Genomic DNA, 17,158 nt, shown 5'->3' on the forward strand with positions numbered 1-17,158 from the left:
TGTAAAATAATTTCCATAAGATTTTACAAATTTTGCTATTAAATATCCAATTCAGCGAAACCTTATGTTTTGCCTTTCATTTTTGTACAGTTCCTGGTTATAATTTCATTTGGTGATGAAATTAACTTTGAGAATGTGATAATTTAAGGAATTCTCCATTTGAACATTTGAAAATGAAATGATCCAAGTATTTTTAATGTGTACACAATCGTTAAACAGTGTCTGGTGAAAGGATTCAAATCTACTGACCGGGAGGCACGGTGAATAATTCGTGAATCATTTTTGTTTGTCCCAGCTACTTTAAATGTAGCTATTTACAATGGAACCTCTATCTAAGTGTGCCAACACTCAGTTGAGTTATTACAATTCTTTAATTGACTTTTGCTTTTCAAAAAGCTAATTTTAATAAGGAAAAGGAGCTTTGAAATGGGGTAACTAGTAAGGATGAAGGCGTCATGGGTGGTTTTTTTTTGTTGGAATAATTACTGTATTGGAACACAGAAGAACAAAGAACAGTGGCTCAGGAACGGTCCTTTGGCCTTCCAAGCCTGTGCCGATTATGATGCCTGTCAACCTTCTGCACTTCCAGGATCCGTATCCCTCTATTCCCATCCTATTATGTATTCATCAAGATGCCTCTTAAACGTCACTATTGTACTTCCTAGACACCCTTCCCTAGACTCATCATTCACCAAGTCCTTCTCTTTGGTGAATACCAATGCAAGGTACTCATTTAATACCTTGCCCATATTTACTGGCTCCACGCATAGATTCCCTCCTCTGTCCTTGAATGAGCTAATCCTTTCCCTGGCTACCCTCTTTCTCTTTATATATGGATAAAATGCCTTGGGATTCTCCTTAATCCTGTTTGCCAAGAACTTTTCATGACCCCTTTTAGTCATCCTAACCCCTTGCTTAAGTTCCTCCCTACTTTCTTTATTTTCTTCAAGGGCTTTGTCTGTTCCCAGCCTTCTAGACCCTACAAGTGCTTCCTCCTTTTTGACTAGACTCACAATATCCCTAGTTATCCAAAGTTCTCGAAACTTGACATACCTCTCCTTCATCTTCACAGGAACATGCCGGTCCTGAATTCTAATCAACTGACGTTTGAAAGACTCCCATATGTCTGATGTTGATTTACCCTCAATAAGCCGCCCCCCGCAATCTAAATTCTTCAGTTCCTGCCAAATATTATTGTAATTAGCCTTCCCCCAATTTAGGACCTTAACCTGAGGACTACTCTCATCCTTATCCACGAGTATCTTAAAACTTATGGAATTATAAGCACTTTCCCAAAATGCTCCCCTACTGAAACTTTGATAATCACTTATTGTCACAAGTAGGCTTCAATGAAGTTACTGTGAAAAGCCCCTAGTCGCCACATTCCGGCACCTGTTCGGGGAGGCCGGTATGGGAATTGAACCCGCGCTACTGCCTTGTTCTGCATTACAAGCCAGCTGTTTAGCCCACTGTGCTAAACCAGCCTCTGATCACCTGCCCAGGCTCCCCAATACTATGACCAGTACGGCCCCTTCCCTAGTTGGACTATTTATATATTGTTTCAATATTGCTCCTTGGAAATTCTTCCCCTTCCAAGCCTATAGCACTAAGTGAATCCCAGTCAATATAGGGGAAGTTAAAATCACCCACCACAACAAATCTGTTGCTTTTGCATCTTTCCAAAATCTGTCTACGTACCTGCTCCTCTATTTCCCGCTGACTGTTGGGAGGCCAGTAGTAAACCCCCAACACTGGGATTCCACCCTTCCTATTCCTATGCTCTACCCATGTTGCCTCGTTGTATGAGCCCTCCAAGGGTGTTCTCCCTCAGTACAGCAGTGATATCCTCCTTAACCAGCAATGCGACTCCCCCACCCCTTTTACATCCCCCTCTATCCCACCTGAAGCGTCAAAATCCTGGAACTTTTAGCTGCCAATCCTGTCCCTCCCTCAACCAAGTCTCTGTAATAGCAACAACAACATTGTTCCAACCATGCTTAAGGCCCTGGAGTGGTCATCCTTTCTTAAAATGCAAGTGCTGTTTATATATTCAAAGTACTGACTCGGTGTATAGGGAAGGAAACCACTACTATTGAATCTAAACACCCTGTCCTGGAAAGCTTAAATAATATTAACTGCTTTTTATCTTGAGCAAACTAAATTATTTGGTCCTCAACTACTTCATAACCAAAATGCAGAATAATGAAACCTGGATATCAATTGTAATCACAATGACAAATTTGACCCGGTATAGTTATTCTCAAAGTTGCTTTCATGTTTATCATTGGAAATTGGGATAACCTCTCCTACTTACTTGCCTGTAAACTTTCTTGTAATAATTACTAATAAAAGGTTGCCCTAACAATAAAGCCTATGCATCAGTAACATCTTACTGCAAGCTCACATTTTATTTTCTCTTATAGGTGTCCAAACTAGACAAACGCGGCAGTGGAACAGACAGTGATTATGACAATACCCAGACCAATGAATTGCCACTGGGGTGAGTACAACCTGATTGGAGATTGTAATGCCTTGTTGATTGTGTTTAATAGAACTCAACATGGCAGAATTTCTGCACAATGTATATTCTGGAATTATTTTCTAAATAGGACATTGGAGGGTTGTTTCTCTATTCTTCCTTCACAATGCTATATTTGGAGAACTGGGCACCTGCAATATCCTTTAAGTTGATAATGGAGATGTGCTAGTTGTTTCTGTTTTTACAGTTGTCCCTTTTTGTCTATGTTATATTCTTAATAATAAGTGTAGCTTTAATATATTGAGAAGCAAATGTGCACCAAATGTGATTAGTTTAATTTTGCAGAACATCACTGAAGCAATAGAGAGTATAAACCAGTTTTGCAATCCTGCCCTATATTGTATATCTTGTGAAAAAGCAATAGCATATTTGGTTTCTGTCAAGTTATCAAAACCCTTGTATGCATAAAAGTTCTAAAATGTATTTATTTTTACATTTTTGTAAAGTAACTCCCACATTAACTCGGGTTATTAGCATTTAGCCTCTTCAATTTTCCTCATCCTTTACTGAAGATACTGGCTCGTGCAACAGTATGGTTCCAATATTGTCAGCGGAAGGGACTCCCTAACAGCACTGTGGTTGTACCTACACCACATGGTGCAGCAATTTAAGAAGGCAACTCATCGCCACCTTGAGGATGAAGTGGGATGGGCAATGAAAGCTATCCTTGCCAGTGACGCCCATATTTTATGAACAAATGAGTAAAATATACCGATTCAAAAAAGAGTTTTTTCAATATGTATACACTGCCAGGTTGACTGTGGAAAGCATCATAGCCTAGATATCCACGTGCGTGCATTTTCAAGCATAGTCTCTTGACAGCGACCAGAAACTGAATTTTTTCATTTGCATTGTTCTTTCCATTACTTCCTCAAAGCACAAGGACATCAAGGATAATTGTAGCATCCCCATGGCTGTTAGCAGCAGCAACCAGCAAGTGTTTGAACCTGATTTTTAAGGTTCATTGACAATTCACTTGATACGTTTATTTTCTAATTAGGGAGCCCTGAGCCCAGAGTATTGTTACCAAAATACTCTGCAGATTGTTAAAATGATCTAATCTGCATATCTGACATGGGTACAGTGATGTTTTATTTACACAGGTAGAGTTGTACTTATGCAACTTGTACTGTACCCAATTGGGCCTTGATATGATCTGAGGACTTTTGACAGTCTTCATATTATTGAGATGTTATATTAATATTTGAACAGGTAGACATGATTGCCATAAGGGAGTCATGCAAATCTGAAGTGTCATAAATTGCATTACACAGTGACGATCCTGCTTTTGTGTTGAACTACAAGACTTCTTGGTAGACATAATTATAAGAATGAAAAGTAATTGATTATTTTCTGGAAATTCTAGCATCGACCAGTTCCTGACTGATGAAGGCAAGTATAAATTTGCCAGTGCAAGATGAATTTCTTCACACCTTTGCAGCCTCCTGAAATTTAATCTGAGGTATCCAGAAGTCTCTGGTCATTGACACTTGCTCATGTATGTACTCGCTCACCCAACAGCTTGCAGCCACCACCTATTAAATGCTATAGCCTAGGCCTTTTGGTGTTCAGATGACTCATTACCATTTGTGGTATGATCTGAACCTTCAATCTGGTTACAGCCTTTGTAACACACTCTTAGGCATCTGATTTCTCTATGCACGTGGTAATGTGCTGAAAACTCACTGTAGGCATCATTTTGGTTGCTATTCTACTATGTTGTGTTTATGTTCACTCTTGTTTTCCCTCAATAGTATCGCTGATGGGAGGATGGGAAGAGATGATGACTTCCACCTGGAGTATGATGAACACGAGGGTGAGCTAGATCCTAGCCTTCCCAGTACAGAGGATGTAATCCTTAAAACAGAGCAGGTCACTAAAAACATCCAGGAGCTTCTGCGAGCTGCACAGGAATGCAAGCATGAAAGGTCAGTATAGAAATCACTAAAGCTAGCATCGTGTGATGCATGCTAAAGGTTATGAGTAACACCCATGGTTTACAAATTATTGAAGATTATATCAAAAAGTGTTTCATTTGGCTATACTGGCTGCCAGACAGAAAAATAATCTAACCGTTTCTAGGGCATCTATATATTTGTTAAATATTTATATGGCACATTGAAACATATTTAGTACAAGAGTTTCAGTAGCTTTCAAACATCTCTCTCCCTGTTATTCCTGTTAATTGTATAATTAGTAAATCAACCACCAGACTGTAACTAATGATGTCTCACCAATTCTAAGTCTAGACCCTGCAATCTAGCTTCTGCAATACTTGCAGCACTGACCATATTCCTTGATCCGTGGCTTTGTCTCTTTCAAACCCTTGAGAACTTCCTGCTGCCTTTTTTTTTGTTCTCTCCCAGTATCTGTCTCTAACTGCCTCAATTACACTATTCTTGTCTAGGTGTGCTCATACCCAACGCAGGGCAAGTTCCTCTATTCCACTAATGGTTTCTCAGCTTGCAGAGTAAATGCTGAAGACCCTCCAGTTAATTCGAAATTCCATCCTCATTCAAAGTCTATATCCTAGCTAATAGTAAAAGCATCAGGAATCCTGAGATTAGCTTCCATATGTCCTGTAAATATCAGCTCCACAACTCTGTACCTCCTTCACTCATTCAGTGACTTGTTACATTCTTCAACCATGTGTCCACTATCAAAACCCACAAGTCAAACTTTATTCTAGTTCATTATGATCATAACTGAAGCAATCCTTTTTGGCTGCCATCAACACTTTTGGATCTCTGACCTTGATCTCAATAACCTCCTTGGCTATACTTAAGGTTGGATCAGGGAACTTCATATACTATTCAATCTCAAGCTTCCTTGCCCACTACCCCTCCTGCAGACCTGCCCTCTTGACCGTTTTCTTCCACTTTGACATTCAGTCTCTACAGCCATCATCGCCTTGATCTTTGTCTTTACTCATCCTTTCCTAGCTAGCCTTCCAGCCTCCATCTTCAGCAAGCGTCATCTCCATTAAAACATTATAGCCTGCAAAGATCGCACATTCCCATCACCCAGCCGTCCCCTTCAAAGCCCACTGGCTTTCCTACTCCAGCAAGTTGACTTTGAAATTCTTATATAAAATAATCTTTATTGTCACAAGTAGGCTTACGGTAACACTGCAGTGAAATTACTGTGAAAAGCCCCTAGTCGCCACATTCCGGCACCTGTTCGGGTACACGTAGCGAGAATTCAGAATGTCTAAATTACATAACAGCACATCTTTCGGGACTTGCGGGAGGAAACCGGAGCACCCGGAGGAAGCCCACGCAGACATGGGGAAAACATGCAGACTCCGCACAGGCAGTGACCCAAGACGGGAATCTAATCTGGGACCAGGATGCTGTGAAGCAACAGTGCTAATCACTGCAACCATGCCGCCCCTTTCTACCTTGGTTACTCTCCTGTTTCCTCGCTTTCCTGTCTTCTTGATACTCGCTCGCTTCCTTCCTTCAGTCGTTGTTTAATACTTATTTAATCACTGCACTAAAGGCTGCTGGAATTACCTTGTCCGTTCCCTTTGCCTTACTGCCTTTTTGCCTGTTTTTAAAAAACATCACAAAGGCCTTGTCTTCAATATAGCTTTTGTTTGCCTTAACCCCATCCCTCTCCATATTTCCCTTTTTGTTCTCTTCATTATATAATATTTTGTTTTCCTGATTCTAATCACTTTGAGATCTGCCCTGATAACAATGGTAGAAATATAGAATAATTTAAACTTTATGGTATGTTACTGTCCAACTGTTCTGATTGTATGTCAATGAATGAATCTTAATCTTTCTATTTCATTGACAGTTTTGTGCCATGTTCTGAAAAGATACACTCTGCAGTCACTGAAATGGCTTCACTCTTTCCAAAGGTAAGATTTAACTGGATTACACCTGGCCAATCGGTATGACTTAATTTTTCCAACCAGTTTCTAAGCCAACAGCCAGTTAAATTGGCAGGCTCGCTGTTCGACAGGGAGAGCAGCCAGGGAGTGGATGCAGAATAAATAGGAGATTGCAGGAGGGGTGAGGGAGTGATCGCAGGATAAAGGTTAAAACTCCAGTGTGACAGGCAGGAAGCATACGGAGTGTTGCACACCGAAATAGGGAAGGATAAATAAGAGGTGTTCTTTACTTGTGCCTGAAGCATGCATTGGTGTCTCTCTCTCACTCTTTCTGATATATATATTATATGCAAGTAAAAAGGCTAAATTCCTGGTTGAAGCCCCTTCTCCAAGATTGGTTTGCCCTGAGACAGCCAGCACCATCACCAGCTGCACTCAAGGACTCTAAGCCTCGGGATTGTCTGACAACTGTGAAAGTGTGTAACTTATCTGAATGTGGAGCTGAGAGGAGCCAGGACTGCTCTAAAAACTAGTAAATGGAGTTAATGTTATATGCAACAGCTTTTTATCGGTCTGTAATTTTAGAATTTAACTAATTAAATGGAGCAGCCAAAACTACTACATGACAGCACTAGGCAAAGTCAGTAGCTGAATCCAGCTCGCATTAAAAGTGTAATAGCAAAGCAATTTGTTCTGGCTCAATGAAGAATGTTTAGGCTCATAAACCTGTAGCAGTGAAGTTACTGTTGGTGTTGAATTTTTTTTTTTAAATAATAATTTTCTAACTTGTATTTTTTTTAATATGATCAGAAGCCTGCCCTGGACACAGTTCGGTGCTCTTTGAGATTGCTAAACGCGAGTGCCTTCCGACTGCAATGTGAGTGCAGGAAAACTATTCCACCGGAGCCGGGTGCACCTGTTGACATTCAGTTGCTCACACAGCAAGTCATCCAATGTGCCTATGACATTGCCAAGGCTGCCAAGCAACTGGTTACCATAACAACCCGTGAGAAAAAACAATGATAAAGCACTTCATTCACATTCCTCTTTTGGAGTATGTTTGGGAGGTTAAAACGTGCATCTTTCTTTGAAAACAAACTGAAATCCCTGTACATATTCTGATTCAAGTACTGTGGATTTTCTTTCTGCAATAGATTGTATTAGCTTTCACAATGGATGAAAGCTTCTTGAAGATTTAAGCTTCCAATTTGGTGGTAGAACTTACCAGTAATAGTTGGTTGGAATTGCTACCGCTTTATAACGACATGGCCAAAACAAAAGGTCTCAGTGTGGTGATAGCCAATGATCTTCTACTTTTAACATTACGGCAAGATGTGAATATTTACTTTCTCGACCATCGGGTTATGTTACACTGGAATTCTTGACTCTTCTACGATTAAGTTTTACAAACGTACCAAGTGCTACACTATTGGTGAACACTATGATGTAAAGTTTCAGTGCAACAAAGGCTTCATGCATCCAGTAACTGTTATATGAAAAAGAACTCCCAATTAAAGCCACACCTTGAAAATTGCTGATAGTTCTTATGAGACACCCAAGTTTAATATGGACTACCAAAGGGTTACTCGCCGATCCATTTTGCCATCACCTGAGGCTGAAGAACGATAGATGTTCTAAAAACCATTAGAAAAAGTACAAGTAGTGGGGTGCCTTTTTTGTATAGAATACTGTGAACCTGTGACTGTAACTGGCAACCATCAGTACCATTGCATCTGTGTGCATTGTGTGCCTTATAACAGTTGAATCTTGTTAAACAGTTGAATCCCATAATAATGTAGTCTTCACGCTTTGCTTTAGTAGTGGCACTATTTTTCACATTGACCAGCCCAAGGATCATGAATCTGTGTCAAAGTGTGAGTTCATTGATAGTTTATTTAAAGTACAGTAACTACTGTGCAATGGCTCAAAATGCTATTTTACTGTGTATTGGATGTTCCATAGTTTAAAAGTTTGAACACTGTTCTCTTAACTCCCAATGTACACCAATATTTTCTTGGGCCATATTACAGTAACTGATGGGTGCAGCAAATTCCACATCAACACATGGTTTCATATTACTTTGGGCACTGAATGTTGGAGGCATTTTCAATTTCCAACATTCTTATAACTTCAGCCTGCTGAAGATAATTGCCATTAGCGCGAGTAGAGGGGATTGGCCATTAATATACAAGGCATGAGCCTGATTTTTATGACACTTGTTCCCACTCTTAGAAAAAGAATAATCTGTTGTTTCATTTTATCTATAAGTTAATTGGCCTTATATTTGCTTAAAAAAAAAGTTTTACATGGTAAAAGCAGCGTCTCCAACACTTGTCTTGTGCTGACTTGATTCCGTACAGTAAAGGAAGCTGCAAAAGGATTATTTGCTGAAAGGTTTGGGCAATGCGGGCTGGTGAAATTATATAACCTAATGATTTCCGCACCCTTAACTACTTTCTTGCTATGTAATTGTGAGCCATGGTGGAAAAATTATCAAGAAGAAAAAAAAGTTGCAATGATTATTTTGTGAGCCGAATAGAAATCCCATTTTGAAGAGAAAATGTTGATGAAAATTGCTCTATGCAGTTATTTGGAGATGGAAATTGGATTTGGATGCTGGTATTGCAGCTTTTTTCAAATGTTGGAAAACTGATTTGGTGAAAAGGGAATGATAATTAAGGAAGGACTTGCTGTCCATAGATTGGAAGAGATATGATGAATGAGATTCTTCTGTAATATGAGGTATGCACAATTGCACAGCTTTTTATTTGTTTCCAGCCTTAATTGAAGTCCCGGGTATACAGTATTGGGGTGCTGTTTTGTATATAAAAAAATAAGTAAATGTGCATAGTTTAATAATGTTAAACAAAAGGACTTTTTAATCATTCTAATCTTACGAGTTAATGATGTAACTGGAGTAACCAAAACCACTACATTGATGGCACTGGGCAGATTCAGTTGGTGAATTCAGCTCGTGCTAAGTGTAAGAGACTAAACCATTTGTCGAATGAACATGGAAGCTTTGTGAATCTTTTTACTTGATCTTCATTTGATAAAGTGCTCATCAAAGTACTGAAAGATATACTGACATTTGTAAAATGTGTTGATTGCTTTTAGATACAGTCAATGAAAGGAACACTACAATAATGTTGATTCAATGAGAAAAATGTAAAATTGTGAAAAGGCTGTTGCAGGGCCGATGCAGGCAGAGCGTACTGTGTAGTCAGAGGGAATTAAACTCTATTTCTCGATGCTGTCTCAAGTGTCTTGTTAACTTGGCCCGATACTTTAGTATTTAGACCCACTTACAAAGGATGGCTCAGAATGGTAGGGGATGGTATTAAATAACATAATAAATGGCAAGGCTCGACTTGGTGCCAACAGCCTTTGTTGCTCGATGTGAAAGCTGCTGTTGGGAAATGTGCAGATAGCAAGGGAAAAGATCAAATGTTGTAGCCTTGTGATTGCTTCTCATTGACCAGTTCAGACTCTCTTGGTTTGCAGTGCTATTATTCTATGGACAGCTGACACGTTGTACGGCATCACCTTCACTCCAGTCGGTTTGATTTCATGTGTATCAAGTCTTGTTTACAACAGAAGTCATAAAATGGTGAATTTTGAAATGAAAGTTCCATATGAACTATCAGTTTCCTCCCAGAATATTATTGTTTAGAATGCCTTAACCCACTTTACGATTTTTAAAAAAATATACTTGGATTAATATGACCATCAATTATCAAATGGGCAGTTAACAGTATTGGAAGAAACTAATTTCATATGTAATTTGTAAGCACCACATGTCATTTAGTGCATCCATTGTTGAACAATTGCACCTTCCTCTGTCTGAGGGTCAAAAATCTTCACTGTATCAACCTTAAAGATGGGATCAAAGTAGATGCATTCTGAACAGCATGTTCCTTGGGATATTAAGCAATCGGTAAATTGTCAGAATTGCATGTATAATTCAGGAGCCAAAGTTGAACAACCAGACAAAGATGATGATGCCGTACAAAGGAGTCGGACTGGAACCGAGCTGCAGATGCATTTGTAGCTAAATTATTATTTTTTTAAATTCTGTTCACTCCAAAGTCAAAGTAGCTTGGAGGATGGGTTAACTATATTTTCTGATCAGGAGTGTCATGCACTCATTTTCTTTGCCCTCTGCCTACCGGGATGTATGAAGTTGCTCTCTCATTCACATGTTTAACTGTGCAACATTTAGATAACATTTAGAATCACATGCAACATACCTTTCCTCGGTGAGATAAGGGCCGGTGATTTTATACACTCACTGACATCACTCTAGAAGGATTTGAGGCAGCTCTTAATATTGGTAAATCACCAGGGATGTACAAATGTCACAAAGAAAATCTATATATAGTAAAAGCAAGGGGCTAAAAGCAGTAACGTGATTTGTGGGGTTCAGGTGGTAGCTGATAACTTAAACTTACATTTACCATGTCCACTCCACATTAGCTTCCCTGTATAATTGTCTTGGAATACCCTCCTACCATTCCACAACTAACATTTTCTTTGGATGGGGTGGGGGATGGGGTTGAAGAGAAAGGCAGTCGATTAAATGTTGTATCTGTATTCTAGGAATGAAGAATGTATCAAATAAGTTATACACACTAAAATAAACTTTTAATGAAAGATCTGTAATCTTGGAAGAATTAACACACTTTCTCAATGCAGTAATAGCCGATTTGCCGTAAAAGATATTGAAAAGAGACCAGTGATTGTTAAATCAGAATACAGCTGAAGGTAGTGTGTGCGTTATTAATGTCAACCATCCATCCATGTATTACAAGTATAATCAGTATTCACCTTGGCAATGGTATGAATAAAACTCGCATACCAAAATGACCAAATTTCCCTATAATCTCCTAAAAGTTACACTCAACTGTAGGAAGAACATGACAGAGAAGATTAGTTCCTACTTGTAATGTTGCAGCACATGTTTCTGAGGCACTGGAACTCTACCTACAACAATTTAAAATATTAATTTTACCTTTACCAAAATGGTTTGTATATATTATAAGAGCAATCATTACCTTGGAGTGAGTTCAGTTACAGTCTAATCCTCTGGGTTCAGATGTTGTTTATAAACTGGATTTCACAGTTTTAGAATGCCTTCTGAAGAGACCACCTCGGGGTCCAGCTTTGTAACTCATTCTTATTTTATATATTCCATGACTAAGCCCCAATGTGTGATACAAAAAGTTTTTAAAATCCAAATGTCTGATATCTCAAACAATTGGTTTTAAGCATGCACTTTTGAACAATTGAGTGCTAAAAAGTTATATTTAACAAAGACAGTCACTGACCTGCTTATTGTTTATGTTGTGCAATGAATGCTAATTGTAACTAATTCCATTTAGAAATGCACTCTATTGTAGCTGATAGTGGAAATGTGGTGGTGGTGGGCTTCCTTGTAAACTCATCTATTGTACATTTGTACTGAAATAAATACATTCAGTTGTGCACAACGCTTGTATGCTCACTTAATTTGATAGGATAGGTCAAACAATGTTCAAACAAAGTGGATTTAATTAGAATGTGGAGAAATACTGAACAATGTTCACCAATTACTTTGTACATCTTAGATTCAGGGTAGCACGGTGGTGCAGTTTGATCCCAGACCCAGGTCACTGTCTGTGTTGAGTTTGCAGGTTCTCCCTGTGTCTGCATGGGTCTCACCCCCACAACCCAAAGATGTGCAAGGTAGGCGGATTGGCCACGCTAAATTGCCCCTTAATTGGAAAAAAATAATTGGGTACTCTAAATTTTTTTTTAAAAGAAAAAAAATACATCCTGGATCCATCGAATTGTGTTCAGACAAAGATATTGAAAGTTGGTGTAAAGAACATAACATTTCAGAGAGTTTTCTACTGGAATGACGAAATGTCTTGAATAAAAGTTTCTGAATCATAAAGAGGTATTTGACAATTTGATTGTCCCCTTGTGTCAATTCCACTTTAACCGACAGCTAGTTGGTTATGCAACTTTTGTGTTGGCTGTTGAGCTGATATGTGAATGTTCAAGGAAAATTTAATAATATATATATATAATATATAAAGTTCAATCCTATGATTTGACATAGTGCCGTGATCAGAATATTTAGACTTTATTTTCATGAATGTCAATTCAAACCCACTTTGTAAATAAATATAGCATGACCATTTCAATCCTGCATGTATGAATTTTAGAGTACGCTCGGATTGATGTCAAAAAGTAAGGAAGACGTTTCATTATACTGTGCTTCACAACTTAAAAACAGTAAAATGATGCAAGGTTCCATTAAGTTAGATACATGATTATTTTGAATACTCAATTACAATGAAAAAATGACACAATTGCACGGAAAATACATTTTCTCCCACTGAAATTAATTCTTCTACAGGTACAAAGATTCTCTCAGTTTCTCTCATTTCAATGGAATAGATTGCATTTGCTTTATTAACACTCTTAGTTTTGAATTCATGTTGTGATCACATTTCCTTGATATACAATTAGCCAGGCCTTGATGTAAAGGGGTATCACACTGCATCTGCTGTTCATTAGACATCCTGCAGCTCAAACCATTTTTTGCCCACAACTGGCAATGCAAGCTGAAAAAAGTGAAGGAAAGGTTTTTTTTATAAATAACTTGACGTTTTAAAATTTCCAGCAATGGTTCATAACCTGAAAAAAATTAGACGCTCTGCACTTGTAATAGTCTGCACTGCCAGAGAGGCCAGTTAGTTCGTTAGACCTTTACACTTGAAACGATGCAACTTAACTGTGGTGCGTTTACTCTGTATCCACTGTGCAAATTGAGCAACTACACAACATTGAATGTATTTCAATGGTGACACAAACAGCAAAATACCATTTTTTGCAAAGTTAACAATGGAATGACTTGTCAACTTTAGACGTTTATATTTAACCATATATCTGCTCCTCAGCTCAACTTGCTATTATTTAACCAAATAGCGATGAGTGTCTTTAACATTATTTTGGCAGCAATATCTGGCTCAATCACTCGGGTCAAACCCCATGAAACATCATTCTAGTCATCCTAGAAGAAAGGAAAGCCTTGCATTTATAAAATACCCTCATAACAACAAAACACTGCATAGTCAACCAAGTATTTTCTGAATTGTAGCCATTATAGGCAAAAGCAGCAACCAATGTGTGTACAAGGTCTCACCAGCAGCAATGGGAAAATAAACAACTTGTTTGTGATGTTTGAGGGATAAAGGTTAGCCAGGACACCAGGTCAACTCCTCTGCTCATCATGCAATTATCCCATCTGTGGAGTTTGATGGGGCCTTTATTTTAACCTATTTGAAGAACAGCAACTTCCACAGCGCAGGACTCCCTCAGCATTGCACTGAAGTATCAGTCTAATTTGTGTTCTTAAATACAGGAATGAGCAAAAGAGGCACCACTCAAACCAAGGCTGATACTTTGACTGCAGTAGCCTGGATTGTAGCAAATTCCTCCCATATGCGTTCTACAGAATTATATTTTAAAATGTGCTCTAATAGGATTCACATGGTTTGGCTTTGCTATTTGTTCAAGTGTTCATTCTTAGATTGTGGGAGTCACTGCCAAAGAGGGCCTTTATTGCTCATCCTTAATTGTCCTTGAGAAAGGTGGTGGTGAGTAGCCTTGAACCGCTGCAGTCTATGTGGTGTAGGAGTGTTTCAAGGACTGAGTATTGAGCTGGCTTTTACATGGGGCTCCTGCCTCTTAGTTACAGCTCAGCCGAACACAAAGACCTGGAGACACATCAACTCTGGTCAAGATGGCTTTATTTTTCCAAGCTTGGTCCACGTACGAGGGAGAATGATTTGGATAAATGCCAAAACCGCTCTACTTTATACTGGTGCAGGCGCCCCAATTATCCAATTTTCCAAAAATCAATAACCCACCCCAGTTGGACTTGATTCAACCCTTGGAGCTATCAATTTTATATTGACTAATGAAGGTTACTTTAAGCAACATGATGACTGTGATCAACTCATGATTTAACGCCATCATGCCACCTGTTATTTACCAGCCCACTTTATCCGTTATGAATTGGTTTTGCTGCCATTCCCATGGTACTTATCTCAACCAATTCCTGCCCACCTCATTGTTCGTCTAAGGGCAGGATGCTGAAGTTGGTTCCTCTTACGCCATCGGATTGTCTGAGACAGGATGTTGGGGGAACTGATAGGAACTGTTTACTGAGCTGACTGTTATTGCTGACCACATTATTTCTGTCTAATTCTATTTGTCTTCAAAACATGGGCACGTTAACTAGATTACATTCCATCATGCATTGTGCTCACTGCTTTTAGCAAGAGTTTGAATGCTTGTCACTGTTATGTCCTAAAAAATACATGTTTAATGAGTAATAATGATTACTGGGTATACTTTCTGTGATTAGTCTCAATCCTGAATAAACTAACTTGTGCAGAACTACTCTAATGTTATCCTAGCTATCCAGTTCTAAGGGATCTCATCTCAGGCCACCTCCCTTCATGTGTATAGGTTCACCCACAATGCTGTTAAAGAGTGGGTTCCAGGGATCTGGCCCAAGTGAAGAAATGGTGACATGGTTCCAAGTTAGGATGGTGCATGACTTGGAGGGCAACCTGCAGGAGGTGATATTCCATGCATCTTCTGCGCTTATTGATCAACATGGTAGAAATTGCCACTGTAGGCTGATGCTGGTTGGGGTGGGGGAGGGTGAGATGAGATGAGATGGTGAGTGGAATAGCCAATGTTGTTCCAAATAGCCAATGTTGTTCCTTTGTTTAAGAAGGGTAGCAAGGATAATCCAGGGAACTACAGGCCGGTGAGCCTTACGTAAGTAGTAGGGAAATTCCTGGAGAGAATTCTTCGAGACATGATCTACTCCCATTTGGCAACAAATGGACGTATTCGTGAGAGGCAGAATGGTTTTGTAAAGGGGAGGTCGTGTCTCATAACTTGATAGTGTTTTTTGAAGAGGTCACAAAGATAATTGATGCCGGTAGGGCAGTGGATGTTGTCTATATGGACTTCAGTAAGGCCTTTGACAAGGTCCCTCATGGTAGACTAGTACAAAAGGTGAAGTCACACGGGATCAGGGGTGAGCTGGCAAGGTGGATACAGAACTAGCTAGGTCTTAGAAGGCAGAGAGTAGCAATGGAAGGGTACTTTTCTAATTGGAGGGCTGTGACTAGTGGTTTTCTGGAGGGATCAAAGGGACCTTTGCTGTTCCTGGTATATATAAATGATTTGGAGGAAAATATAACTGGTCTGATTAGTAAGTTTGCAGATGAGACAAAGGTTGGTGGAATTGCGGATAGCGATGAGGACAGTCAGAGGATACAGCAGGATTTAGATCATTTGGAGACTTGGGCGGAGAGATGGCAGATGGAGTTTAATCCGGGCAAATGTGAGGTATTGCATTTTGGAAGGTCTAATGCAGGTAGGGAATATACAGTGAATGGTAGAACCCTCGAGTATTGAAAGTCAGAGAGATCTAGGTGTACAGGTCCACAGGTCACTGAAAGGGGCAACACAGGTGGAAAAGGTAATCAAGAAGGCATACGGCATGCTTGCCTTCATTGGCCGGGGCATTGAGTATAAGAATTGGCAAGTCATGTTGCAGCTGTACAGAATCTTAGTTAGGCCACACTTGGAGTATAGTATTCAATTCTGGTTGCCACACTACTAAAAGGATGTGGAGGCTTTAGAGAGGGTGCAGAAGAGATTTACCAGGATGTTGCCTGGTATGGAGGGCATTAGCTTTGAGGAGTGGTTGCATAAACTCGCTTTGTTCTCACTGGAATGACTGAGGTTGAGGGGCGACCTGATAGAGGTCTACAAAATTATATGGGGCATAGACAGAGTGGATAGTCAGAGGCTTTCCCCCAGGGTAGAGGGGTCAATTACTAGGGAGCATAGGTTTAAGGTGCGAGGGGCAAGGTATAGAGTAGATATACAAGGCAAGTTTTTTTTACACAGAGGGTAGTGGGTGCCTGGAACTCTCTGCCGGAGGAGGTGGTGGAAGCAGGCACGAGAGTGACATTTAAGGGGCATCTTGACAAATACATGAATAGGATGGCAATAAAGGGATACGGACCCAGGAAGTGTAGAAGATTGTAGTTTAGTCGGGCAGCATGGTCGGCACGGGCTTGGAGGGCCAAAGGGCCTGTTCCTGTGCTGTACTTTTCTTTGTTCTTTGGAATGCTGATCAAGTGAGGGGGCTGCTCTGTTATGGATGATGTCAAGCTTCATGAGTGTTGTTGGTGATGCACTTATAAAGTGTTCCATCGTACTCCTTGTAGATGGTGGACAAACTTTAGACAGTCGGGTTGAATTACTCACTGCAGAATTCCCAACTTCTGACCTCTTGTAGCCACAATGTTTACATGGCTGGTCTAGTTCAGTTTCTAATGTATGGTAACCCCCACATTGTTGATCAAGAGAGTTCAGTCATGATATTGAATGTCATGGGGAGATGTTTAGATTCTCTTGTTGGAGACAGTAATTTCCTGGCACTTATGGGGCCTGAATGGTTTCCAGGTCTTGCTGCATGTGGACACAGACTGCTTCAATATCTGAGGAGTTGCAATCGTCTGCGAATATCTGCACCTCTGACCTAATGGTATGCGGAAAGTCATTGATTAAGCAAGTGAAGATGGTTGGGCCTTGGAACCTACACTGAGGAACTGCTGCAGTGATTCCTGGGACTGATAATTGACCTCCGGCAGCCACAACCATCTTCCTTTGTGGGAGGTATTTCTCTAATCAGC

At 39.8% G+C, this 17,158-nt stretch overlaps 1 protein-coding gene across 6 annotated transcripts in view; it reads left to right on the forward strand.

Moving 5' to 3' along the window:
- The window catches only part of git1 (G protein-coupled receptor kinase interacting ArfGAP 1), a 247,947-nt gene extending 236,078 nt beyond the window's left edge, over window positions 1-11,869 (forward strand). For all 6 annotated transcript variants that reach the window (XM_038814323.1, XM_038814327.1, XM_038814328.1 and 3 more), the window contains 4 exons: window positions 2,424-2,500; window positions 4,294-4,467; window positions 6,344-6,407; window positions 7,191-11,869. In XM_038814323.1, coding sequence (XP_038670251.1) covers window positions 2,424-2,500; window positions 4,294-4,467; window positions 6,344-6,407; window positions 7,191-7,403 — 528 coding nt within the window. In that variant the 3' untranslated portion in view covers window positions 7,404-11,869. The remainder of the gene's footprint in view (window positions 1-2,423; window positions 2,501-4,293; window positions 4,468-6,343; window positions 6,408-7,190) is intronic.
- Window positions 11,870-17,158: the final 5,289 nt, after the last annotated feature.

Source organism: Scyliorhinus canicula, chromosome 12, assembly GCF_902713615.1.
Source record: "Scyliorhinus canicula chromosome 12, sScyCan1.1, whole genome shotgun sequence".
Classification (NCBI taxonomy): Eukaryota; Metazoa; Chordata; class Chondrichthyes; order Carcharhiniformes; family Scyliorhinidae; genus Scyliorhinus; species Scyliorhinus canicula.